The sequence below is a fragment of the Trifolium pratense genome, linkage group LG2 (genome assembly GCF_020283565.1).
Source record: "Trifolium pratense cultivar HEN17-A07 linkage group LG2, ARS_RC_1.1, whole genome shotgun sequence".
In the NCBI taxonomy this organism is placed as follows: Eukaryota; Viridiplantae; Streptophyta; class Magnoliopsida; order Fabales; family Fabaceae; genus Trifolium; species Trifolium pratense.
The window spans coordinates 38,253,442-38,280,430 of NC_060060.1; the positions used below are offsets into that span (position 1 = coordinate 38,253,442).

The window sequence follows — 26,989 nt, forward strand, 5'->3', positions numbered from 1 at the left end:
GCAACTCAACAATAAAACAAAAACAAAAAATAATAAGTCGATACTTGGGTCCATCAACCATTTGGTCCTGGGTTTAATCCTCGGCCGATACATATGGATAATTATTTATTGAGAGAAGTCAATCCGTTGAATGAATTTCAGTTATTTAGATTGATCTCTGTAGTTGCGCGTGAAAAATATCTTTGATTAAAAATAAATAAAAAATTTACAACTAGCCGGAGCAATCTGGGTGACAGCAACATCAACAGGCGGTGGCCGTGACAATTGACAATAACATCTCAAACTAACAGACAATCAAATTTCAACCGTTCAGCATCCTCCAACCGGTTCACCGGAACCATACATAACTCTCTCTCTTTCTCTAGTCTCTTCTTTTATCATCAAATGCAAATTCAAATTCATTTCATTCATTTCGTTCATTATTATTTTTTAATTTCAATTTCAACAACCGATCATGTTGGCGGTTACGCTAACAACCCCTTTTCTTCCCGCCAAACCCTTTCACTCCCGCCAATTCCGTCTCTACAAACGCCGTAGACTCAAAATCAATTCATCATTACCACTTCCTTCACCGTCACCGTTTGAAAATCTCTTCACCACGTTAATTTCCCAATGTTCTTCCGTTAATTCTCTTAATTTCATCACTCCCGCTTTAGGTTTCACTTCCGGCGCCGCTCTTTTCTTCTCCCGATTCAATAATCAACGAAATTCTTCTTCCGATGTTGGTGAGTGGATCCTGTTCTCTTCTCCGACGCCGTTTAACCGTTTTGTACTTCTTCGGTGTCCTTCGATTTCGTTTAAGGAGAGTCGTGATGAAGTGAATGAGAGGTTGGTGAAAGAGGAGAAGCATTATGGGAGGATTATTGCGAAAAAGAGAGAGAGGGATTTGGAATTGGATTTGGATGAATTGAGTTATCAGAGAGTGTGTTTGAGTGCGCCTGATGGTGGTGTTGTTTCGTTGGATTGGCCTGTTGAATTGGATTTGGTTGAGGAACGTGGTTTGGATTCTACACTTTTGCTTGTTCCTGGTACTCCTCAAGGAAGCATGGATGATAATATTAGGGTTTTTGTGATTCAAGCTCTTAAGAGAGGGTTTTTCCCTATTGTTATGAATCCTAGAGGATGTGCTTCTTCACCTCTTACCACTCCTAGGTATTATTTTTATTATTACTTTTCATTCTCTTTTTCAAAATTATTATTTAGCTGCTAGTAATTTAGGATAAAGTGTTCATTTTTTTAGTTATTTTTCCTGCTTATTGCGTGATTGGTATGCTATAATGTATAGATTTGAGAATCGACGAAATGCTAGTTCATTAAGGAATCTGTGAAGTGGAAAATGAAGCGACAGGAAGTATCTTGTTTGAGAATGAGTAGTAAAAATAGTTCATAGTTATAGTTTAATAGTTATGGTGTGGATGATAGAGATATGATGATGGTGGGTAAGGGTCTTAATCTTTTTGGGACGGAGGACCGTCTTCTAGACATAGTAACAAATCCTCTAACACACTTTCCAACACGCTTTTTTTATTGATTACTCCCTCCGTCCCAAAAAGAATGACCCATTTTGAATATATGCACTATTCATATATATTGTTTTGACCATATTTTTCTACTAATAAATAAAAATAAATATTAACATATAAGATGTTGTTAGATTCGTCTCGATGAGTATTTTCAAAATATCAATTTTTTATAATTTTTACTATTATACAATTAAAGATATTAGTCGCCAAAATTATGCATTGGCATGCGTGTTTCGGTCAACTGGGTCATTCTTTTTGGGACGGAGGGAGTAAAATTTAAATGGGTCTCACCAAATCATGTGGGTCCAATAAAATTTGGTGGGACCCATATGAATTTTAACCAATAAAAAAAAGTGTGTTGAAAAATGTGTGTTGCTAAGCATTATTCATTGCATTTTCAACCAATACAACCAGCCATAGGATTACGAGCATGACACTCTTTCCAACACTTTCTCTGATATTGGTTGAAATTCATGTAAGACTCGCCACTTTGAGAATAGGTCCATCACATTGGAAATGGACCCATATGAGTAAGTGGAATTCACACAAATTTCGACCAATAATAGAGTGCTGGAAGAAGACTGTCAGATAGTGTGCTCCTAGCTCTTCTCAAGGATTATTTAGCTCTGTGCCTTCTTCCACTTCTTTCCTCAGTCCTAAGGTCGGGGGGATGCTGGTCATCTCTTTATAATGGACTGGGACTTGGCAGTACCTTTTTTTTCCTGTCAATATAGACTCGTGGAAAAGATAAGACAATGGTAGCTTTATTTTCTGTAGGTTATTTACTGCTGCTGACAGCGATGATATCTGCACAGCTATAACTTATATCATCAAAGCAAGGCCGTGGACTACCTTGATGGCTGTTGGCTGGGGATACGGTGCAAATATGCTTACAAAATACCTAGCTGAAGTTGGGGAAAGAACACCACTGACAGCTGCTACATGTATAGACAATCCTTTTGATTTAGATGAAGCAACAAGAGCTTTTCCTTATCACCATGTTACTGATCAGAAACTCACTCGTGGACTTGTAGATATTCTACAAACCAATAAGGTAAATTAACTGCTTTCAGTTTTTACCCACCTCGTTCTTTCTCTGCAACTTTCCTGCATCCCATTCAATCTCCAATTTGTTTAAGGGGGGACACTCATTTTCAGTTATCATTCATTTGTTATCCCTTAGCACCAGTGGTTATGACTTAGCTAAAAACTCCTACTTCTGCAGGCACTATTCCAAGGAAAAATAAAAGGTTTTAATGTCGAAAAAGCTCTGCTGGCAAAATCCGTACGTGATTTTGAAGAAGCAATATCCATGGTATCGAATGGCTTTGTGGATATAGAAGTTTTTTATAAAAAATCCAGCACAAGAAATATGATCAAAGATGTTAAAATTCCTGTTATGTTTATACAGGTAATTATGCATTACTTTATATCATTATATCACATAATTCCCCTCTTGATCTATTGCATCCTTTGCATTTGCTAAATATTAATTTATTAAGTGTTCTATTGGTTTGGTGGTGACTGTTTTAGGAATAGGTAGTATACTTCTGATTATCCATGACATACTAAATAACTGTGTTTCATTACTTTGAGACTAGTAATCTCAACTTTCTTGTACTTGTACAAATATGGATGACGTATTTAGGGACAAGATCTGTTGACACCTATGTAGTCAATGATAGATAGCGTAGCAGACGGCCCCCAAAATACTATAGCGGTGAAGCAGGTAGCGGTAAGGCCACTACTGTGAAGTTTAGGGGAAAGAAAAACAGGGGAGAAAAAGAGGTATGGTCACACAGAACAGTGGAGATGTTGAGATCTGGTTGCACACAAAACAGGAAGAGAAGCTCGCGTTGGAGTTGCACAAGCAAATGTTGTAGAAAGGAGAGGAGAGTTTGCACTCTTGTAGAAAAAAGTTCACGAAAGAGAAGAGAGGGGAGGTTGCAAAAGTAAAAAACCCTAAATGGTTCAAAAATACTAAATATCGCACACATTTTGGCTTTTCCACCCGTCTTCTCTGTTACACATTACACTCTTCTCCGCTATTTCTCCACCATTCCTCTGTGATTTTGTCGCAACTGCCACAACACATAACCACTTTGTCACAGCATTTTGCTTAGCGGCTGACATCCGCTACGTCACGCGCTTCTGCTGTTGTGGCCGCCACCACCACTATTGCAGAGGTTGACTCCGGGTGCCAAACTTAAAATGTGGCACCTCTAATAACTTAGTGTGGAATTTGAGTTTCATCAATCCGCCGTCAAATTATGTTATATTATTTGAATAATCATATATACAAATTATTAGAAGATTTAAACATTGATAACCATTTAATTTAATGATATATATTAACCTTTATTTTAAATATCATATTACACATTAAACGCATGAAATAATTTTAGAATTATATGAATTTTTATAGATATGATAAAAAAAAATTCAATTGAACAGTGGGATTAAGTGAAAATTGTCTTCTACACAGAGTTTTAGAGGTGTCATTATGATTCAAATGGCACAACTGTCATCGATTGTTTTCATTTCTCACAATAGTAAATTGTTGCCACGTGAGAATGACAGTTTTTCAGATGTCATTTGAATTTGTTTCTGGGTGACAGGGGAGTGCTTTTCACGATTAAAACAATCGAGTGTGAAAATGAGCAAATGGAAGTGCAATTAGTAGAAGGTGGCAACTGGATTTTTATTTCACATTCAATATATAGAAATATAGATTGATATCAGAGACGTGTCTCTAAACCCAATATGCACAAGATAAATGTGAGCATTGAGTTATATACAGTAACAGCCTTGCTCCCTCATCCTTTCTCTTCACTGGGGTATTTGACAATACATATTTTTTAAGTTGGATTGACAATACTTACAAACAACAAATAATAGATGAATCTCAGTTTATGACGTGTTTTAGCTCCTCTATAACAGGGAGAAGTTCTATATATGCCTGCATCGACTTATTGTTTTATTTTTAAATTAAAAGTAGCATTTTTTTTAATTATCTTTTATTTGCTAATTATTAATACTGATTATGAATATATGCAAATGCATAAAATGTCAAAAGTCTTACTGTCGGGAAATTTTTATCAGAGTGATAATGGGATGGTTCCAGCATTCTCAGTTCCGCGTAATCAGATTGCAGAAAATCCATTCACAAGCCTGCTCCTATGTTCATGCTTATCATCAAGTGCTATGGATACTAACACATCTGCATTATCATGGTGCCAGCTTGTAACAGTCGAGGTAGCTATCTCTATCTAGTCATGGATGAATATGTTGTCTTATTTATGTAACATTCTTCAAGTTGGGATTTCTATTCTGGAATCTTTGCCTAGGTAAGGACCATATTAATTCATTTACAGGTTCTGAAAACAAGACTGGACTGGGCAGATAGACCAGCAAACCAGCTGGAGGTTAGGTTATACAACCAGTCAAGTCAACAGAACCTGTCAGGTTAAAAAGAAACTGAAAATTTATTCTGTTTTGACCTGACTGGTATTACCATTAATAATTTGGTCCCATGGATTGGCACCACACATTTCAGGACAAGAAATGTTGAATATGGGCGACTTTGAGCCCATGATCATCAGCTTGTATGGGATTGGGAAGTGCCTCCAAAAGTGGCAAACTTTCTTGTTGCTAGGATTAACTTGCTATATACTATTTTTTTAACGACTATAGCATAAACAGATTTGTTTTTATATTTAACCCCTGCTTAAGAGATGAGAAATATAATTACACAATACATGGAAAAGCTGAAACAGCTAATGGATTAGAAGGGGAGAGAGAGAGAGAGAGAGTAAAAATTTAAAACATTGTAGGATGCAGCAGAATGTGTGTGAATTATTTCCAGCTCACCCCTCAATTGATACTAAAATTTTCCTTTAGTTGGTCCTCTATACCTGTAACCAATCCCCCTTTAATCAACTTTAAGTTTAGGGCGAAAACATCCTCACTTGTTAAAACCATAACCCTAAATTCACTATTTAGGGCATATCCTCGTCTGTAGCCTACTTCCGGTTAATGTGGCCTCATGGGTCACCTCAGAAGACACAGTTCAGCCTATCCTTCAAGTGCTGCCGTTCTTTATCGTCAGAAATTTTTTGACGATCTTTCTGACAAAAATCAGCCTATCTCAATTTATACTTGGATATTATTAATGAAGGGTCATTTTGAATTTCTTTTTTCCTTCTGTAGAATATTGTGAGGTTTGAGTATATTTTACATGTGCTATTTTGGTATGCATATGCAGTGGCTCACAGCAGTGGAACTAGGACTCTTAAAGGGCCGTCATCCTCTTTTGACAGATATTGATTTTACAATAAATCCCTCTAAAGGATTAACTGTTGTGGAGGAAGTAAGGACGGAGAAGAATCCAAAAGTAGGAAAATTATTGGAACTTACTCGGTCAGATGCATATAGTGGATACTCTATTGACCCTTCTAAAGATTTGCTTGAAAAAAGTAAGGATGATGCTGGCCTCCACTTTAGGCCCCAACAAGATCTACAACAGAACTTTGAGCAAGGAGATGTGAGTTTACAGGTAAAAAATGGTCCAGCACAGCAGACTAGCTCAACTGGCAGCGATCAGATTGGAGAAGAGAATGCTGCATCAGTGGATGGTGAACATGGTCATGTTGTACAGACAGCCCAAGTAGTAACCAATATGCTTGATGTTACCATGCCTGGTACTCTAACAGAAGAACAGAAGAAAAAGGTATGACAAAAAGTTTTTGATTATCAGGTGTCATTTATGTGTTTGGAGGTTGTTTTCAGTTCTGTCTTACATTAATGTAATAATCCTCCCTGCTAATAGAATAAGACACAGGGAAAGCTTGCAGATTTGACCTTGATGAGATGAGATCTATGTGGGGAATGTAGGGATGTCAAGGGGCAGGGAGTACTCTCCTGCTCCCTGTTCCCCACCTCTCAAGTTTTTCACCCCGTTCCCGACCCTTCCGTGACTTCGTAGGTCATGAAAATAGTAATAAGTAATGAAAATTCAATAAATTTAAAATGAAATATATGACAAAAAAAAATCATTAACTTAAAGTTATGTCAATATGGGATGTATAATCTTTTGGGATTAGCAAGTAACTTGTTATCTTGATAAAAATAACGAGAAAAGTTCATCTTTACGAAAATCAACCACAAGAAAGGCACGATGAAATCTGGTCTGGTAATCTTAATTTTTCATCCACCCATGGCTGTGCATTTAGTCAAACATGTAACTTCTCTCTTTCTTTGAAAATTGTATGTTCTATTCTTCAGTTTCATGGGTCAAATGCTTCGTAAGATTTAGCACCTCTCAAAAATAATACATTAAAAATTTCTATAATACTACCTCTGTCCTATATGTAAGATCCAATTGTAAAATTTTATTGTCCTTTTTTATAAGACCCTCTTCAAATTACAAGATGCATTAATTACTTTTTCATAAAAATATCCCTAATTGAATGGAGAGAATTAAAAGACCAAACATTTCTGACTATTAATAACTGAAGGATACTTTTAGAAAGAGATTGTACATTCTAAACAAATTTAGTGTAAAAAGTAGTTTTTTAATTTTTGTGTTTTGTTCAATGGGGTCTTACTTACATATAAGGGCAGAGGCAGTATATACATACACATGTTTATATATGGGTTTTATTGCAATTTTATAAGGAATGGAGCATCGTGTGGGGGGCCCATCCCCACAGTTCCTTCTGGGTTGCCGTTAAAATCTTGCAATTGTAATAACACTTGTAACATATTTCCAGGTATTAGCTGCTGTGGGTCGGGGAGAGACACTCATGAATGCTTTGGAAGGTGCTGTTCCGGAAGATGTTCGTGGAAAGTTAAAAGATGCCGTTGCTGGAATTTTGCAAGCACGAGGCTCTGATTTGAAGTTTGATAGAATTCTTAGTACTCAGTCTCCTAATTTGTCACCAGAGAAAAACAACCAAGAAAAATTAACAGGAGCATCGAGTGCAGAAGTTAGGGAAGATGGGTCCTCTTCAAATCAGATGAAAAATACTAGTAGTTCTATAGATGGCTCTGATAACATTCCAAGTGGCATGGGTGAGCCTGTAGAAGGAACAGAAACAGAAGTTATTGGTGTAGAGAAACATTCTACAAATTTAGGTCAATCTCAAGAATCAAACAATGAAGTTGGTTCTATTAGAAAGGAAACCGGCGAGTCTAGAGACAATAATGATAAAAATGAGGATTTAAAAGGAAAAGTTGTTCCTGATATGGATCATAGCGAGAAGGGATTGGAAACAGATTCTAAATCATATACCCCCAACCATACTGATGGGGCAGGTGGTTCTGAAGCAGAAGCTGTTACTGAACAGAAAAGCCAAAACAGTGGAATAGCTCAAACAGACACAGAGGAAAATGATATACCGAAGGTTGACGAGAAAAGTCAAGATTTCTCTAGTGATCAAAGTAAAAAAGCATCAACTGATGCAAAAGAAGAACCGTCTTCTCCTCCTATGTCCTCCGAGAACCAGACAGTGGAAGGGGAAGTTAATGGTAGCGAGAATAAAGATATCAAGAATGTGCAGCAAACTTCCCCACAAACCAACTCTTCCAATTCAGGTTCTGCTGCCCCTGCCCTCAGCGTTTCTCAAGCGTTTGAAGCCTTGACAGGGATGGATGATTCAACCCAAATGGCTGTTAATAGTGTGTTTGGTGTGATAGAAAATATGCTGTCTCAGCTTGAGAAGAGCTCAGATAATGAAGCTGAAGTCAAGGATGGAAAAGCTGTTGAACACAAGGTAGAAGAACAACAAAAAAGTAATAGCCAAAACAATGACTCTAACACGTCTGGAAATCCTTCTCTAGATGATCACCATGATGACATGTCCTTGAGGAATGATTCTTGTCATGCAGAAGAACTAAAAAGCACCAGAACCATTAATGGGAGCGGTGTATGTGATTCTCAAAATTGTCACTCTAATGATCTCCCTGTTAAGAAGCCAAGTAATACAAATAGTCAACTGATTGACAAAAGATATCTCGTTGATGAATGGGATGGACACAGACATGTAAATAGAATGCCAGAGTTCATAATTGCAGGTTCATATGGACATGGGAACTCTCTGTACAAAAAGTACCTCCGCAAACAGCTTGTTTCAGATATTCCTACCAAATCACTTGATTTAGACACAACAACCGCATTATTTCTTGATTACTTCCCTGAAGGTCAATGGAAACTCTCGCAAAACATGGAAATTTCTTCTGCTGATGCTGAAATTTATAAAGAGGTTGGCAGCAAGATGAAGGCCCACACATCTGCAAAATCTTTTGATGAAAAAGAATGCATTGAACCACCATATGTGATATTAGATACTGAAAAGCAGCAAGAACCGGTTAAAGAGCTCATCACTAAAGACACTGAGAACAGAATGATTCATACGGGTGATGAAAGGTCAGAAAAGTCTATCCAGTTTGTGAAAAACAGAGTACTAGATTCTTTGAAGATGGAAGTTGATCGCAAGCTGAATGTTGCGGAAATGATAGAAATGAAACCAAAGCTTGCCGAAGATCTGGAACATGTGGCAAATGCGGTTTCACTGGCTGTTGTAACTAGCAAGGAACAACTACTGTATTCTGAAAGTCAAGATCATGATGTTAAGGGTGCTGTAGGAAAAGTTGGCACTCTTGATGGCGAACATATCATTAGTGCAATTTCATCCTCTGTTCAGCAAACGAGCTGTCTAAGAAAAGTGATTCCTGTTGGTGTCATTGTTGGATCCATCTTAGCTGCCTTGAGGAAATATTTTAATATAGCTCCACATCAAGAAAGTGACCAGGGAAGATCTCGGGCCCTTGGTGATGGGGGGAAACCTGGTGGAAAGAATTATGTCATTGTTGATGCAACAGAGGCAGATCAAGTACTAGATGAGAAAACTAGTTTGGACCATTGCATCAAGAGAGAGTGTGTAGAAAGTGAATTGGAAGATGCAAGCAAAAATACTGTCATGGTTGATGCTGCTATTGGGGCTTCTGCTCCACATCAAGAAAATGACCAGGGAAGATCTCGGGCCCTTGGTGATGGGGGGAAACCTGGTGGAAAGAATTATGTCATTGTTGATGCAACAGAGGCAGATCAAGTACTAGATGAGAAAACTAGTTTGGACCATTCCATCAAGAGAGAGTGTGTAGAAAGTGAATTGGAAGATGCAAGCAAAAATACTGTCATGGTTGGTGCTGTTACAGCTGCTATTGGGGCTTCTGCTCTACTCATGCAACAGAAGGTATTGTTTCAGTCTTTCCATATGTTTTCAGTGCTCTCGACAGTAAATACATCTGTGCAAGATAGGGATCAAGTGTTGTATTTTATGACTTGGTTACTTAACCGCTTTCTAGATATAGGTTTGGTACCGAGGTATGTCACGGTCCAGGGGTTGTTCCTTAAAAAAAAAAAAGATTTAGAAATGAGCTAAACATGTCTAGTTTGTCATATATTGTCTTAATTGCAATCTATTCAATTGTGTGGTTGTTCACTCATTATTTAGTTTTCTCTTTTCATATACTGAATTTGCATTTTACTGAAGTTGTTCTGATTTATGATTTTTCTTAATCAATTATTAAAAATTTAAATAATCAACTTGATAATAGACTAACTTAAGTTGTGTAAAAGAGAAGCAAGAACAGAAAGTGGTCAAACAGATGGGAGAAATATCAATTTTCTATTTTAAAATTTAACTACCAGTTACTAGTAAAGAAAAGTATCTGGGTATTTTTTAATTTAAATTGCTCTGTTCTAGGATTCACAAGGAGGAAATGAAAATCACCAAAAGAAGCCAGGAGAGCTTGAGGAGGAAGTCTCTGATAACCAGAGTAACATAATCACAAGCCTTGCTGAGAAAGCCATGTCGGTTGCTGGTCCAGTTGTACCTACTAAAGAAGATGGTGGAGTGGATCAAGATAGGTCAGAACACATATATTACCACTATACAAAAGTCCCACTGTTCTTTTTTCTGTATTAATAATTTGACACACAGCTTCCCTTTCTGATCAGACTGGTTGCAATGCTAGCTGATTTAGGACAGAGAGGTGGCTTGTTGAGGCTAGTTGGAAAATTTGCTTTGCTATGGGGTGGTATCCGTGGTGCAATGAGTTTGACAGACAAGCTTATCTCATTCTTCCATTTTTCTGAGCGTCCATTGTTTCAGAGGTAACTTGAACTGATGAATGTTCATTCCATCCTCTGTTTTCCTGCAATTCTGCTGCTTTCCATTTTGGAAATACCTAGTAGAAAATATAAGTCGTGTAATTTAGATACATTTTATCACAATCGATTCAATTTCTAGTTTTGACTTCTAGTTGAGAGCCAACAATATTATTTTTGAAAAACTGCAATTTTGGAAAATCTATTAATTTATCTTTAGTTAGAAACTCTGCTATCACCAGTGCTGCATGATCCCAATTCAAAATGTATTTTTTTACAAAAATCACTGTCTATTTGGTAGTTTTTCTCATTTGTAGAATTTCATGGCTGCCTTGAGGGAAGTGCAATCCTTAAGGTTAATTAGGATGATTTCTGAATGTTGATGTTTGTTATAGTGTATCTTCTTAAATAAAATTCAAGGTGGCCATTATGCATATTTTGGGGGTTAATCATGAGCGGTCTATTTGTGCGCCATAATTGAACCCTTTCAGTAAATCAATTATTTGAACATGATTAATCATTTTCAAATAAGTTAGAAAGTCGTGGGTATCAAAGAACATTCACTTGTGTCACATAGTACTCCCTTCGGTCTCGATTATAAGCAAAAGTAACTAATTTTGCACTTATTAAGAAATTTAGTTTAGTGTCTTGATCTTATTTAAAAATAATGTCTTCTCAAAAGTGGCCATCATGAGAACTTGCTCCGTGAAAATAAGAGTCATTAAAAAGTAAAATTTATATTAATTGAAGGGTATTTTAGGGAAGTCATCATTAAATACTAAATACTGGAAATAGTTAAATTCGCATATATTTGTGACCACCAAATGTGTACTTTGTTGTTTATATTTGAAGCTGAAAGGTATATTGATGTAATAAATGAAACACTCTATAGACAAACCCGTGAGAGCTCACACAAGGCCCAAAGCGGACAATAACTCGGAAACACAGTGTTGTGGAGTTGAGGCCAAAACATTGGCTCACCAGGTTGGGGTCGAACCCTCACCACGCTCGAGGGCCAGACCCTTTAGCCCCTTAACCTCGACTAGGGGCTATTGTTCCGGTACACCAAAAAGTCCCACATTGTTTGGGAATCGAGGCTAAGGATAGTTTATATACAACACTCACACCCCTCAAGGCCTCAACCCAACGAGGCGCCTTTTACAAACGACAAACCCGTGAGGGCTCAGACAAGACCCAAAGTGGGTAATACCTCGGAAACGCAGTGTTGCAGACTTGAGGTCAGAAGATATATGCTATTAAGTAACTTTTATTTGCATGAAATTTTATTTGCTTTATTTACTTCATAAAAACTTTTAATTCAAGTTTTGGATTGGTTAATATGATTAAATAGTAAATAGCCTGACACTGGAATTCCATTAGGTCTGATTGTGAGAAAATGAAGGCCTGGATTTATTACTCTAGATATTCCTATGTGAACATTGAATGATGGTTTTCCCATATAGGCACATGATTGTGGATGTATATCTTCCCTAGGTTTTTATATCTGGTGTGAAACTGAATTGCATCTTCTCAAACTGCACTGTGTTTTCTTGTCTAGGATCTTTGGGTTTGCTGGCATGATCCTTGTTTTATGGTCTCCTGTTGTTATTCCGTTGCTTCCTACACTTGTTCAGGGTTGGACAACAAACTCTCCTTCCAAAATAGCCGAGGTTGCCTGCATTATTGGCCTGTACATTGCTATAATGATACTTGTTATGATATGGGGGAAAAGAATCCGTGGATATGAAAATGCATTTGAGCAGTATGGTCTAGACTTAACTTCACAAAAGGTAAAGCTTTGACAGTAGTTTCAGTAAAATATAATGGAGATTATTTTGGATATATTTCTTTAAGATTGTCACTGTAATGCTATCATTTTTTGTTAAAGTTTGTCACTTCTAATGGGAAATAGTGCTTTGAAGTCTATCAACTTGTTGAGATGGAGAAAATGACAATAGATGCAGTACATAAAAAAGGAAAGGAAAAAAAAAAAGATAGATGCACTTAGAAAACTTATAAATGTATTATTGATTTATTTATAGTTATAATATATATTACTCCCTCCATCTTATTTCATTTACTACTTTTGGAATAGTGGTTATTTGTCGGTTGGAATATCAATTATTTTGTCAGTAATGCTCATATTTATTAGGCATTTCAACCGAATATATAATTATCAAAGATTTTTGAAACTTTGTTATTAAGAGCGTGCCAATTAATATTTCAAAATGTATTACAAACAAGTAGCATACCAACTACCAAGTATACACATTATGTTGCTTCAAAAGAAAAAAGTATACACATTATCTATGAAGCATGGACACTCCTCGGATTAGGCGTGTCCCGGTGTCGGACACGCGTTGGTTTCCGACACCTACACTTATGATTACATTGAATTGTGTCATTTTCTCAAATTATTATCGGTGTCGATGTGTCTGTGTCTGTGTTCGTGCTTCATAGCACATTATGTACAACTTATTTGACCAAGTAATGTACCTTGTATTAAAAATCAGTAACTGTGCAAAAGAGTATTGTGTGTTTGGTAGAACTATGGTTTGGACTTACCTGCTTCAATATGCATCAGGTGAATTTATTCTTTGTTTATGTTTGGGGATGGGTGATGGGAGCTTCAGGAAGATATGAAATCCTTATTGAGTATATTATTCTCCTGCAATACTTGTCTTGATTCATTAAAGATAAGCTAATTTTGGATCCTTGTTGCAGTTAATTGAATTTTCGAAGGGCTTGGTCGGTGGACTTATGTTCATTTTTTCCATCCATGCTGTGAATGCATTTCTTGGTTGTGCAAGTTTCGCTTGGCCTCATATTCCACCTTCTTTAGATCCCATCGCTTGGCTAAAAGTGTGTGGACAAATGAGTCTGCTAATTGTTCAAGGAACTGTAATGGCAAGTGTTATTTCGTTGGTGGAAGAATTGCTTTTCAGGTCATGGTTGCCCCAGGAAATTGAAGTTGATCTTGGATATCATTATGGAATTCTAATTTCAGGGCTGGCATTTTCTTTCTTGCAGAGGTTTGTCTTCTCTTTAGAATTATCTATGTTATTCATGCTTGTATTATCCATGCAGTACACTTTGGGTTTTACAGGACAATTAACTGCATTTTTTTATTCTTCCTTCCCAAGAAATCTTGTTAAAATATCTCATTTGTTGTTTTTCGCCTGTCTTTCTTTCTTTTTATCCTTGTACATTTGCTTGTTCCATTGAAAAGTTAAGGAGAGAAAAGAAGTGTTTGAATGAGTAAATTAAGGGAGAGAAGTGTTTGAAAGAGTGAAAGATTGAGATGAGATATGTTGAAGGGAAATGTCGAAACACATAAAAGTATTTTCTTGGACTGGCACACAATGAAGCTTGGTCCAGTTGGTAAGGATTCAACTCATATGGGGGTCTTGCTGTTGAGTGATATGTTAGTACATTTGTAATGCTTTTGAGCTTTGGGGCTTTCTCTGACCTTAGTGAGTTTTTGAGACTCAACTGACCTAAAATTTTATATTTCTTTTAAAGAATAGTTAGAAATGCACTTAGGGAGCATGAGTTTTCTCTCCACTCTCATATCACTGATTACCTAGGGGTGAAAATATGTTAGTTTCTTGGTTGAGGCCTAAGCTTGTCTCAAATTCAGGGAGCATGAGTGATATGTAAGTACATTTATAAATGCTTTTGAGCTTTGGGGCTTTCCCTGACCTTGGTGAGTTTTCAAGACTCAACTGACCCTATTTTTTAAAAGGAGTTAGAAGTGCACTTAGGGAACATGAGTTTTCTCTCTGCTCTCAACTGACCCTATTGGGATGAAAATATGTTAGATGTTTGGTTAAGGCCTAAGCTTGTCTTGCTCAAATTTAGGGAGCTCAAACACTCCTCGAAACATGCAAGAGGTCATTATTCACAAGATTTCTTAAGGCTGATGGTCCATCTTGAAATTTTATACTTGTTTGCCTATTTATAGGCCTAGGCTGGTCAGCCTATATAAAACCCTCATTAATAAGAATTAAATATTTTTGTAGACTTTCATATCGAGTCAGGATTTGAAATGGTGATGCCAAGTCTTAGAACAGCCCTAGTTTATTTAAGGCAAAGCTTGACCAGTTTCCACCCCTACAATAATCCCTCTTATTCTATTTGATTATAAAAGGTTTCTAACAACTTTAGAAAACCAATTTGTACTAGTTAGCACACAAAGGATGTATGCCAAAGCACATCGTATGGATTACACTAGCCTGCACCTCAATTCATATTTAATGCTATTCACTTCCTTATTTAATTCACAAGACTTAAAAAGAGAAAGGAGTCAACAACCATGTGTCATCCCTGTGGAGTTCTGTAGTTTAACATTGTGTTCAGCACATTGCAACCAGCATCCCTCTGCTCTGGGAAGATAGGTCTTAGATATCTTCTGTAAAAAAAAAACAGTGGCCCGTTTGCCTTTTTATCGAATTTGGGAGATCGGTTTTTCACAACACTTGAGTGATCCCTTTGCCATTTTCAGTTATCTCAATGTCTTCGTTTCATTGTACTGCATGTTGGCATTAGCGGCCCATAAATACACTCGGGACTCAGCTCCTATTCTGCTACTAGTGCCCTTGTCTGCAAGCCACAACTCCATTAACGCCAGAAGAGAATAACAGAAAGGAAAGTAGACAAACACAAAGCATACCCAACCTAGGCAATAAACAATAAATCCTTTAACTTCTGAGAATTATATACATGCCTTGCAGTCTAAACGTTGGATATGACCTTTTAACAAAATACCTTCATTTTATTTTTTCCTTAGGAGGCTTGTGTTTGTATTTTGCAAAACATGATTGTAATGCTATATATTAATGAACATTAGACTTATTCTTTTTCTTTCTTTTTTTTTCCATTTTAAAATCTAATCTTTTCTTTTGCTGGAGTTTTCAGGTCGCCACAATCAATACCGGCACTTTTGCTTTTATCTTTGTCTTTGTCAGGTGCACGACAAAGAAATGGAGGTAGCCTCTCTATCCCTATTGGGCTACGTGCAGGGATGTTGGCGTCCACTTTTATCTTGCAAAAGGGTGGTTTTTTAACATATAATTATACAGGAAATATTCCTCTTTGGGTGATTGGATCTCATCCATTTCAACCATTTAGTGGTTTAGTTGGTTTCGTATTTTCTCTATCATTAGCACTCATTCTCTACCCCAGACAGACTTTACCAAAAATTGAAGCTAAGGAATGAGTGATGCAGCCCTGTTATGTGCCAAAGTTGGAAGTAGTTGGTACACTGTTGGCCGTTTTGATCACACACGGTACAAGCTTTTCTTGTAATGTTAATTGGGGAGTAAACAATGGGAAAGACAGTAGTTGAGGCATACAAAGAATGAGGAAACTTTGGAAAATTGCAGGCTTCAGTTCTCTCAAGTATCATGCAAAATGCTCATGTAGAGAGGTAGGCACCATGGGTTTTAGATTGAAGGTAATACAAGGTCCTTTTTGTAGATAGAAGGGTATACAGGTTTATATAGAATTGTATATTTAGTTTTTATACTCCATATTAGTTTATTAGCCAATCAAAGTGTACAGTAGGATTTCTGCAAGTTTCACCATTTTTAGAGGCATGTATAGTGTACTGTTATGTTGTAACATAAAATCACGATTACTCCAATATTTTCCAAAGCAATAAGAATCCATGTTACTTATATTCAGTTATTCCAAAGCAGAATTTTCCGTATCCACTTCTATTACATCTATGCACGGTGTTAGAAAAGGCATCATCCATTCTACCAAATCTTCAAAATAGTAAACAAACAAGTATTTGTGCTGTAGTCTAAGTTTCAACAAGTTGTAGCTTTTCAAATGCACCCTTGATTACTTGAAAACGGCTATTCTGCTCCGAAATAAGTTCACAAGAGCGAGCAAGATTTTGGCTTAATTATAGATTGTCTAATTCACAAGGGAGAAAGATTTTTAAATTTTGATTAAGGAATTTTTTTTCCTCTAAATTTAATTAAAAAATCATGTATTAACCCTAAAGTTGTGACTCAAAAAATACTCCCTTCGGATTGAATATCTATAGCGTGACTTGAATAACCCAATTAAAAAAATTTATAGGCAAGAGTAAGAAATTGAACTTTCCACTTAAACAAATTCATTTAAAAGATTGAAATCACTTTCCACTTAAACAAATTCGCCTTTCTTCTTTTTGACTAAAAAATAAATAGTTGTGGATTTTTGTTTTAGTAATTACATATGTAAATTTTAACTCCAGAAGGTCTACTAAAAAAAATTGGTTAAGGTCTATTAAATTTTAACACTTAAAGTTTGTACCAAATGAATAAATTAAAAAAAAAAACTTTAAAAACTGCAATACTATGTTAATTGGCTCAGGTGACTGACTGTGCAGTGTAAGTGGAATCACGAGCACACCTAGAAATTCAATAAAATGATGTTTTTTCTTCTTCTTTTCATGATCAGAAAATGGACATTTATTTGTTCCTGACTTCAGAAAATGACAAGGAAAACAAAAAGGAAGAGAAAGAAAGAACTAATGCTCACAGGTCCCCACTTTTAGTTGTTAGCTCAACTCAAGGTCTTCAGATGCGACAATAAAGCATGGGATCCTAAGTCACTGTTACACATTTAAAAAGTAAGTGCTATATCATAATTTTTTTTTTGGTAACTTTCTTTTAACTAAAATATTTTCAACGTGTAACTGCATAGACGAATTCCAGCGAGATGAATGAGATTCATTTAAGGGTTTGATCTCTCAACAAATATTACTCTATACGTACCTGCGAGAGGTCGAACTCAAAACTTAATGGTTAATAGACTCAAGTACATAATACCTTACTTTACGACGAACATATACATTGTTTTCTCTTTATAGCTGGTAAATTAATTTTCAATTAAAAAAAGAAATTATTTTTTCCAGATAGAATATCCAATTTTGTACCAAAAAAAGAAAGATTATATCCAATTTTAGGATAGGCTAAATTGCAGTTTTGGTCCCCATGTTTTCTAATTGTGCGATTTTAATCCTCCTAGTTTCAAACGAGCGATTTTAGTCCCCCACGTTTGCCCCCTTTTGCATTTCTTGGTCCCTGGACTATTTTGACCAAAAAAAACTTATGACATGAAATTTTGGAGACACATGTCTTAATTTTATTAGACAACCTACAAAAAAAAATATTAAACATCCTTTAAAAGAAAAATTGAAAATGAGAGATAGAGTTGGAAGTTGGAACTACTACTACCAACAATATTATTTGGCTTTTCTTTCTTTGCACTTTGGTTTTAATTGAGAATACCTTAAAAGGGACATACCCTTCAAATTAGAAGACCCCCTCCCCACAAAAAAAACCTCCTGAATGCAGAATTTTTTGTTTTTTTATGTACATACACAAAACGTGTAACATTTATGACCCAACAACACATTAGCCCAATTGATAAAGACTTTGCATCACCCATTGTCCTCATGACTGAATAATACTACTAGTCCAACTATGAAAATTGAAAATGACAATTGCATCAAAATTGTAATGTCAATTATTGCCTTTTTTTTCTATTGATAGATAATATCAGGATAAAATTGAAGGGTATCCTTTGCTTTATACTTTATTATAGATTATAGATATATTATTAGTACTATAGATATGACCTATGATTTTTTGTTGTAGTTGCAAGTATTATATATAAAAAGACAAAAGATTGAACTAGAATCAGAAAAAATAAAGGCACGGCTTAGAATTGAATTGATAAGCTTCCCAATCACATTTCAAATCATGCAAAAGAAATTGACATTGACAATTTTTTTTATCAAAAGCTTAATGAACAGAATCAAAATCATTGACAACTTTATTTATAAAACTCAAAGCAGACTCTAAATAAGAAAAAAGCCGGTTCCTCCATTCTTCATGCCTCAGATTTTTACTCCTCAACAGCTAGGGGCACTGACTCAGCCTAAGGTACAAAAATATGTAACAAAATAATTAGTAACTTTGATAGAAAAACATTTATTAACTTGAACTTAGATGATATATTAAATTTCTGAGTCTAACTCGACCTTACAAAATTAGTATATATATATATATATGATAAAACTTACCAATTTGCGGTACTTGAGAGCATAGAACATCTCAAGATAGCGGCGACTCTCAAGGCGGTCGAGGTTAGAAACATGCTTCCAGAAGCCATAGACACCAGTGAGTGTAAGAAGCCTCTGAGAGTAAATTCTCCATGTATACCTTTGGAACCAAAAAACAAAACAAGTTAATCACAATTCACACAACCAAAATAAAGACAACAACTATGTGATATGGTTATAGTTAGTATCTTACTTCTCTTCGATACGTTGGAGACCACCATGAGAGATTGTGTCCCAGTGAGATGGATCAGCCTTGGTTTTCTCAAAGAATTCAACAAGGAGATCAGCAGCACGTTCGCCATGGTATGGATCAATGTGGAATCCAGATTTTCCATGGACAATGATCTCAGCAGGTCCACCATTTAGGGTTGCAAATGTTGGCAATCCAGTAGCCATGGCCTCAACAACTGTTAAACCGAAAGCTTCGTACACAGCAGGCTGCACGAACGCTCCCTTTGTGTCACAGATGACACGGTAAAGTTCTCCGTTTCTGACACGGTTCATCTGAGAGGAAATCCATCTGAATTGGCCGTTCAACTTGTAGGTTTCGATTAGGCCATACATCTTCTTCATCTCAGCTATCTCTTCCAAGTCCTTTGACTCCTTCCTCCTGTCTCCGGCAACAACAACGAGGTTCACCAGCTCACGAAGCTTGGCGTTCTTTCCGTACCACTCAACTAGTCCTGTAATGTTCTTCACACGGTCCAACCTTGCCATGGTGAAGATAATTGGTTTGTTGCGGTCCTTCAACACACATCTGTAACAATGGAAATGCATACGATTAGATGAATGTTTATAGAATTACAGTATAACACCAAGATTTCACCAAGTCACGGCCAATCCAAACATGCATCGAGAGAGAAAGAAACTCACATGTGCTCAGTATTCTCCACTGAGCTGTAAAGAAGCTCTTCGATTTCAGGGTGGAAGGATGTCAACCTGCGGCTAGTTTCGGTGTAAGGGAAGTAAATGGTCGGATCAGCTCCTGGAGATACAATGTTAAACTTAGGATCAAAGACATCAATACCGTGCACGACACGGTAAAGTCCTGGAAGAGTAAAGGCAGTGTGGCTCTCATACTGTCCAACAGTATCCTTGCTGTACAAGAAAACACAACAATTTTAGTGAGTCTGTTAATCAAAAAAATCAAAATTGCGAAAAAGGAACATAGTTAACAATTAAGGGATATCACACCTTCCAGCAATCTCTTGGAAGGTACTAGTGATGATGAAATCGGTGTGGTTCATTGCGAAAAGATCAGCAGTAAATTGGCAAGAGAAGTGATACTTCTCTTCGAATTTTTTCCAGTAAATATCGGATTCGGGGTATTTGGTCTTCTCAAGTGCATGAGCAATGGTACACTGTAATAATGGATAAAGAGAAAACATTAGGCCAAATCATAGTCAAAAAAAGGTTACAACATAGAACTAGTATAAGTGTTCATGTAGAAATACCTGAGTGACACCTAATTTATGTGCCAACAAAGAAGCAACAATGTTTCCATCACTGTAGTTTCCAACAATCAGATCTGGTTTGCCATGCAACTCTTTGGCAAGCTCATGAGCAACATCCTAATGACAAGATACATATAATTGGACTTAATGTAAGATAACAATTGAAAAATGAAACATCAAAATGTTTGAAAAAGTGTCGGGAGTATGGATCAAAATTATACCTCAGTGTAAGTTTCTAGATATGGCCAGACTTCAAATCGTGAGATCCACTTGCGAACAATTCCCTTCGAATCTCTGAAGGGAACTCGAAGAATGTGGCAATGTTCAGTTCCGTAGACCTTCTCAAGCCTTTGGCCACAAGTAGTACCTACTGCATCTGGGAGAAGACGAGTGATCTGTATTTAAAAACATCCACAAGTACGAATTAGAGAAAATATCCATATACCATATACAAGTAATAGATAAAAATCAGCTTTGATAACATAACATAACACAACATAAAACTATGCTATATTACAACTTACAATGAGAATGCGAGGGATGATATCCAAGCCTTGTTGCTTAATGCGAAGGAGCATCTCGTTCTCCAAGGCACGGACTTGATCCAAGATGTAAACAACCTGAATTGTAGATCAAGTAAAGCATGTGAGTTAAACTTGATAGGTATAACAATAGTATGAGACTCTCATAAACAGCGAAAACATTTGATCTAAAACTAACCTGGCCACCAGTATCAGGGTATCCCAAGACATCATCTTGGGCAAAGTAACCATGAGGAGAAAGGATGACAACATTAAAGACCATAGGGATTCTGTCAAGGAATGTCTCAAGGGTGCAAGGGTCAGGAGCCTCAAGAAGATCCAAGAGAAGTTGAATGGACTCGTGGACGCGGTCTGCGGTGGCACCCCAGCCCCTCTCCAAACCAATCTCCTGGAACTTGTGCTCAAATTCTGAGTATGGTGTTTCAGGAGCAATTGTGCCTAGATATTCTTCAGCTTTCATCAGAACATGTTGAAGAGAATCAGGGTTTTGAATTCTGTCATTCAACATCAATGTCTGCACAAGATCTCACAAAATCACTACTAAATAACAATATGCTATTACATGTCTCATATCACCAATTCATCTATGTATCTATATCTTAAATAAAGATATGCCGAGTGCATGAATCATTCAACGGTGAGTTCAGCAAAATCACAGTGGCACCCTGATTTTGTTGAACCTACAAAGTGTAGCAATCAAGGTGGCACACTTTGATTCTGCCAAACTCGTCGTCAATCCAAACATGCACTAAAGACATATTACACTTGTACTCAAGATCATATCTTACAAGGCAGTTTCTATTAGTTTTCACTACTAATTTGAAGGATACATAAGCATACAATTTTCACTACCATGCAAAAATGAAATTAAAATTAAGATCAAGAGCAAGAAATAGATACATACCTTTCCCTCGTAGCTGTGAAGTCTGAGAAATTCCAAAAGTGGATGTAAACTCTCTTTGTCATGGAAAAGTTTTGCAGAAAGGTGACGGTTGAGAAATTGCACACCATTTCCAATTGACTTGTTGAGAGTAGGACGAGGGAAAGATGCAGTAAATGGTGCAAAATCCAACTCCAGCACAAAGTTACCATTAGCACTGCAATCAAATTGAGACACAGAAACAAAACCATATTTAACAAAACACAAAACTAAAATAAGCCTTAAAGTATAACTTATTGATTATGATTAATACCTTCCATCAACAAGTTCTTCCTTGAATTTCAAAAACTCAGCAGGTTGCAAATTTTCAACAACAAGAGCATGCACATTCACTCTAAGATACTCCCAAACACCTGGCCTTGGTCTAACTGCAAGAGCAACCCAAGGTGGCAAAACTATAGCTTCCTATAAAGTCAAAAATAATAAATATCAGGAAAAAAATCAACAAACCCTTTTAATTATATAGCTTATTTATTAATCAAAATTAGTTCCTAGTTACCTGTGTGGATCTTAAAACTTCACCAAAAGCACCATCACTAAGCTTCTGTCTACTCTCTTCAGGAATTTCCTCAAACTCAGCAATAATTTGGTGATGTTGTAAGATTCCCTTTCCCTTTGCTTCAAACCTTTAAAAATCATCAAACATTTTCAATATTTAGAAATAAACATATTGATCTTAAATACTAATTACTAATTAAACTTATGCTTGCTTATGCTTGCGATCGAGAGGACCCTGGAACCATTGATGTCAGAACTGACTTTGAACCAGATTAGTCACTCTAGTGGACCGAATCCTGATGGTGAAAAAAAAAAAAACTTATGCTAAAAACATTAAATGATAATTAATGAACTAGTTAGTACCTTGAAAGAAGGGCCAAAATTTCATTCCTATTAGCAGTTAAGGTTTCATCAAGCCTCTCACGGAGACTATGAACTCTAGTCAAACCAGCCATTGAAAATCTTCAACTGCAACAACAACAACAACAACAAAAATCATCACTCTAAGTAACACATCAAAAATATTCAAAATAAATTATATAAAAAAATGTCCTAGAAGAAAAGGAAAAAAAAAAACTGGATTGGATTTTCAAAATTTCAACAAGACCCACTAGCCACCAACCACCTGTAAATTAAAATATTAATAACAAAAATTCCACTTTTCTTCTACTAAGATTTCAACCTTAAACAGTGCATGAGAATAATTTCATTTTTTTATTTTTTATTTTTATTTTTGCAGTGTGACCATCTTTTTAATTTTAAATAATAATAGTAACATAATTATTAAACTGAAACAAAAAGAAAAAAGATGCTTCAGCTTTTGAACATTCTTTATGAAGCTTAATTAACCTCATATAAGTTAGTGATTATTATCCAAAAAAATGAAAAAGAAAATGAGAAAAGAACAAATAAAGAATCTCTTTTGTTCTAAACCAGGCTGTATAAAGTTTCCTTCTTTTTTTTTTTTTGTTTTTTATTTAATCAAGGTCATGCATGTTGTCATCAAAGTTTCATCAACAAGTTTTAAGGAAAATTTCAGAACACCGACAGAATCTTGTATAGTGTTTCAAGAACACAAATTTAAGACTAAAAATGAAGTTAAATTCAACAAAAACAGAACCCCATTTTCATGTGTGACACAACAAGATCAGAATCATGGTGTAGAGTTTGATCTAGTGATCACAAAAGAAAGAACATGCAGAAGTGAAAACAGAGGAGAAACAGAGTAACAAAACAGGGGAGAAACAGAGGAACAAGAAAGAAAAGAAGAATACCTATGAAAATGAAAACAGAGTAAACGCAAAAAAGAGAGGGGGGGTGTAAAGAGAAGAGATGAATGAATGGAAAATGAGGTGATGGATGATTCAATTTATAGAGAGAAAAGAGAACACAGAATGGGAATTTCACATGCTGATGTGGAAATTGAGGAAAATAACTTTATTTTATTATTTAGTTTAAGACATTCACCAAAGGTCAAAAATCTTATCTATCTTTTTCTTACTCCTCAAGTCTAAAAGGTAAATATGCATAACAAATACTATAAGTATATTCCTTTATAAATGTTGCTTTTTTTAAAAGAAATAAATTCAAATTTGTTTTTTACTCAATTTGAAATAGAGCTAGAATATGCATTCTTTTAGCAATTACATAAAGTAGGCTTTTTTTTTTAGGGGTAAGGATATATCATTGTTCAAATTTATCTATTTTTTTTATACTAAAAATTTAAAATAACAAGATGATGTTTTAGTTTTAGACAAAAAAAAACTACTTGAAATAGCATCTCAAAAAACACATATAAGCTATTTTAGAAAAACTCGTTATCAAACACTTCATATTTTTATTAAATAAGTTTATAAACTAGTCCAATAAACTATAAGCTAATTTATTGGACTTACCATCTTTATAAGTTAAGTTGGTAAAATAATATTTCTTAGTGAAAAAATTAAATTATGTTTTTAATTATCTATTACTTCAATGTCAGTCGTCACAACTCACAAGCAAAGACTTTGTTTGCGTTTTTAATTAATCTTGGTTTACCTACTAATTAAACCTCATTCCTCTAGTTATTGGTCATTGGATTATGCATTAAGAGTGACTGACCCTGCAATTGAGTAATATTATGTACTATGATTGTAGTGGATAATATTATAAACAGCACTAAGAAACAAAGAACATATAAATAATGTTTTATAATGTAGCCGTACTTAATAAAGAATATGCTCCAAAATAAATAAGTCTAGCCAATGATGATGACTATGTGACATTTTTAATTTGGGTACAACAAGACTATGTGACAATTTAACCCCAAGCAAATGTCGAAAATACCAAGACTTGGCGTTAAATCATATATGGATTCCTATTTATAAATAAACATCAAGTTGATATACCTTGTCCCACGTAGAAAGTTAGGTTTACTCGGTCAGGAAGGACACATCACATTATATATAGAAGTTAAAATTTGAACTCTGAATACTTCACTTATTCACTTTTAAGATAAAATTTTTAGCTACTAGATTACCTACAAAAAATAATATTTTGGTTAACGATCTAATTCAGATCTATTTGGTAACGGATATTTTTTAGTTTACAATTTATAAACTCGTATAACTATAAAAGACTTGTCGATAATTGTAATTTTTCATAAATTTATTGTTTTTATAATTAGAAATATAGTGTATCTTAATTAATTCAAGTATCTTACATCTTCCTATTTATTTCTCTCAGTTTTACTCTTATTGTCTCAACTAAAAATATTAAATATTAATTTATGTAATTTCGTATATTTAGATATACCTTAGTTTTTAAAATGAGGAGGAGAAAACAAGGTAAACCAAAGTTAAGCAAGGGAGACATGTAGAGTAAATCAGTGAATACAACAAATAAAATAAAAGAGAGATTTAAAGAAGAAGAAAAAGAGTAAAGAGATATTTAAATGTATTTGAATCAAATACAGATAACTGCAGATATTAAAAACAAATCCGCTCTAATTCTCATTTCACAAAATTTAATGGAAAAATTAAAGAGAGGTTTCATTTTTTATTGACAAAAAAAAAAAAAAATTATTTTTGTTTTTATTTTCAACAATAACATTTGACTTTTGTTTATATTTGTGATGGAAGAAGTGGCCAAGAACAAGCTCATTTATAAATTACTAGTCCTTTAGATAGATTTTATTTTTCAAAGGTGGATAGAATAGTCTTTATGATCATTGCATATTAGGTGAAATATTTCTCGAATCATCACAATATATATTGACACCTTCAATATAATGATCATGAATCCATGATGGTGTGGTTAATCTTTTTTTCTTTATGGTGTGTTTGGTTTGAGAGATTAAATGAGAATGGAGAAAAATACAAAAATCAATGAATAAATGAATTATAACTAAAGTTAATTTAAATTCATTCATTGATTTCAATTTTTTTTGTCTTTTATTTTTTTTTCCTTTAAACCAAATGCACCTTTAACGATTTCATGTATATATTTTTTTTGTACTAAAATTGTATATTTTCTTCAAAAATTTAATAAAATGAGTTTTATTAATTAGAATATCCTTATCAATAAGATAGTTTGTAAAGTACTAGTTAGATGAATTGAGAGTGTTAAAATAGTTTATTTTACTTTTATTGAAACTAAAAATAATTAATGTTGTGTGGGATAGTAAGAGTATTAAAAGAAGAAAAAAAACACATAATAAGGAAAAGAAAAAAAATAATTAACATCACCAATAATATACCAACCAACGGTGGTGTCTACGGTGCACAAGTTATCAAATGATTTTCAATCTCTTTCTAAATTTTCATGAATAATCTATATGATATAAATTTTCAATCCAATAATAGATTTTATAAAACTCGTATCCGTTATAATATAATTGGTAACTTGTGCATCATACACCACTTAATCAAGTGGTGCATGTTAGAAAAGCCCCAGCGAACTTGCTCAAATTCACATAGTATTCTATTTGTTGTACTTAACACTAGAGAGAATCGAACTTGACACCTTAAGAAGGAGTATATTCATGGGTCTCAAGTTAATACAATCAGACCAATTCAAGTGAGTTTAATAATACTTTAATGACTTAATTAGTAAAATGGTCCCTTAAAGATATTTTTGGTTTCAGATTGGTCCCTTAAAGAAAAAAAAGGTCTGAATAGGTCTCTTAAAGAAAAAAAAGGTTCGAATAGGTCCCTTAAAACGGTGGCTTCTAAGGTGAGGGAGCTATTAAGTCCCTCACCGGTGAACCATTTAATTGTTACCGTTAGATCTGATCAATGACTTAGATCTATTAAAATTAGAAAAGGAACATGTACACTTATCCACATGCAATCCTGTCAAACCACAACTTCATCTCCCAACATTTCAATTCGACGGAAATTCCATCAAAACTCCATCCATCACTCACACAAACTCCGGCGAACAACCACACCTCCGGTGCCAACTGTCCCCATCACCGACGCAGACCACCACCGCCGTTGAATCTTTCTTTCGCTTGCCAAGCATCTGAAACAATATTAGTTTTGAAATTCTATTTGAGATTTTAATTGTTCATCTTGAAATGTTACAACCGGTGGTGTCACCAAAGCAAGACGAAGAAGAAGACAAAATTGTTTGGAGAATCATAGATAAAAGGATATTGCACAGTGATCCGAATAATCTTCTTGTTGCAATTTTGGGTTTTTTCAATGGTTTTGCATGATGGGTTGGTTTCAAAATTTGATTTTGGAGGTTTTGCTTC

The 26,989-nt window shown here is 35.1% G+C and overlaps 2 protein-coding genes across 5 annotated transcripts; one reads left to right on the forward strand and one right to left on the reverse strand.

The window, feature by feature from the left end:
• Positions 1 to 218: 218 nt before the first annotated feature.
• Positions 219 to 16,375, forward strand: LOC123907154. Of its 4 annotated transcripts, none has more exons than XM_045957267.1 (12): positions 242 to 1,152; positions 2,301 to 2,577; positions 2,749 to 2,934; positions 4,626 to 4,778; positions 5,788 to 6,252; positions 7,295 to 9,505; positions 9,725 to 9,778; positions 10,292 to 10,455; positions 10,546 to 10,701; positions 12,254 to 12,485; positions 13,420 to 13,727; positions 15,613 to 16,375. In XM_045957267.1, the coding sequence occupies exons 1-12, from the start codon at positions 455 to 457 to the stop codon at positions 15,911 to 15,913; spliced, it is 5,205 nt and encodes a 1,734-aa protein (XP_045813223.1). In that variant the 5' UTR covers positions 242 to 454; the 3' UTR covers positions 15,914 to 16,375. The 4 variants fall into 4 exon arrangements, with proteins under 4 accessions (XP_045813220.1, XP_045813223.1, XP_045813221.1 ...); XM_045957265.1 differs by having other exon boundaries at positions 7,295 to 9,353; positions 9,573 to 9,778; XM_045957264.1 differs by having other exon boundaries at positions 219 to 1,152; positions 7,295 to 9,778.
• Positions 16,376 to 18,398: 2,023 nt separating this feature from the next.
• On the reverse strand, positions 18,399 to 23,672 carry LOC123907155 (sucrose synthase). The gene is made up of 14 exons (XM_045957269.1): positions 23,526 to 23,672; positions 22,615 to 22,719; positions 22,253 to 22,379; positions 22,007 to 22,158; positions 21,718 to 21,910; positions 20,992 to 21,327; positions 20,796 to 20,891; positions 20,493 to 20,666; positions 20,272 to 20,388; positions 20,012 to 20,178; positions 19,691 to 19,915; positions 19,011 to 19,574; positions 18,779 to 18,917; positions 18,399 to 18,633 (listed from the first exon to the last, which is right to left on the reverse strand). The coding sequence occupies exons 2-14, from the start codon at positions 22,704 to 22,706 to the stop codon at positions 18,601 to 18,603; spliced, it is 2,415 nt and encodes an 804-aa protein (XP_045813225.1). The 5' UTR covers positions 22,707 to 22,719; positions 23,526 to 23,672; the 3' UTR covers positions 18,399 to 18,600.
• Positions 23,673 to 26,989: the final 3,317 nt, after the last annotated feature.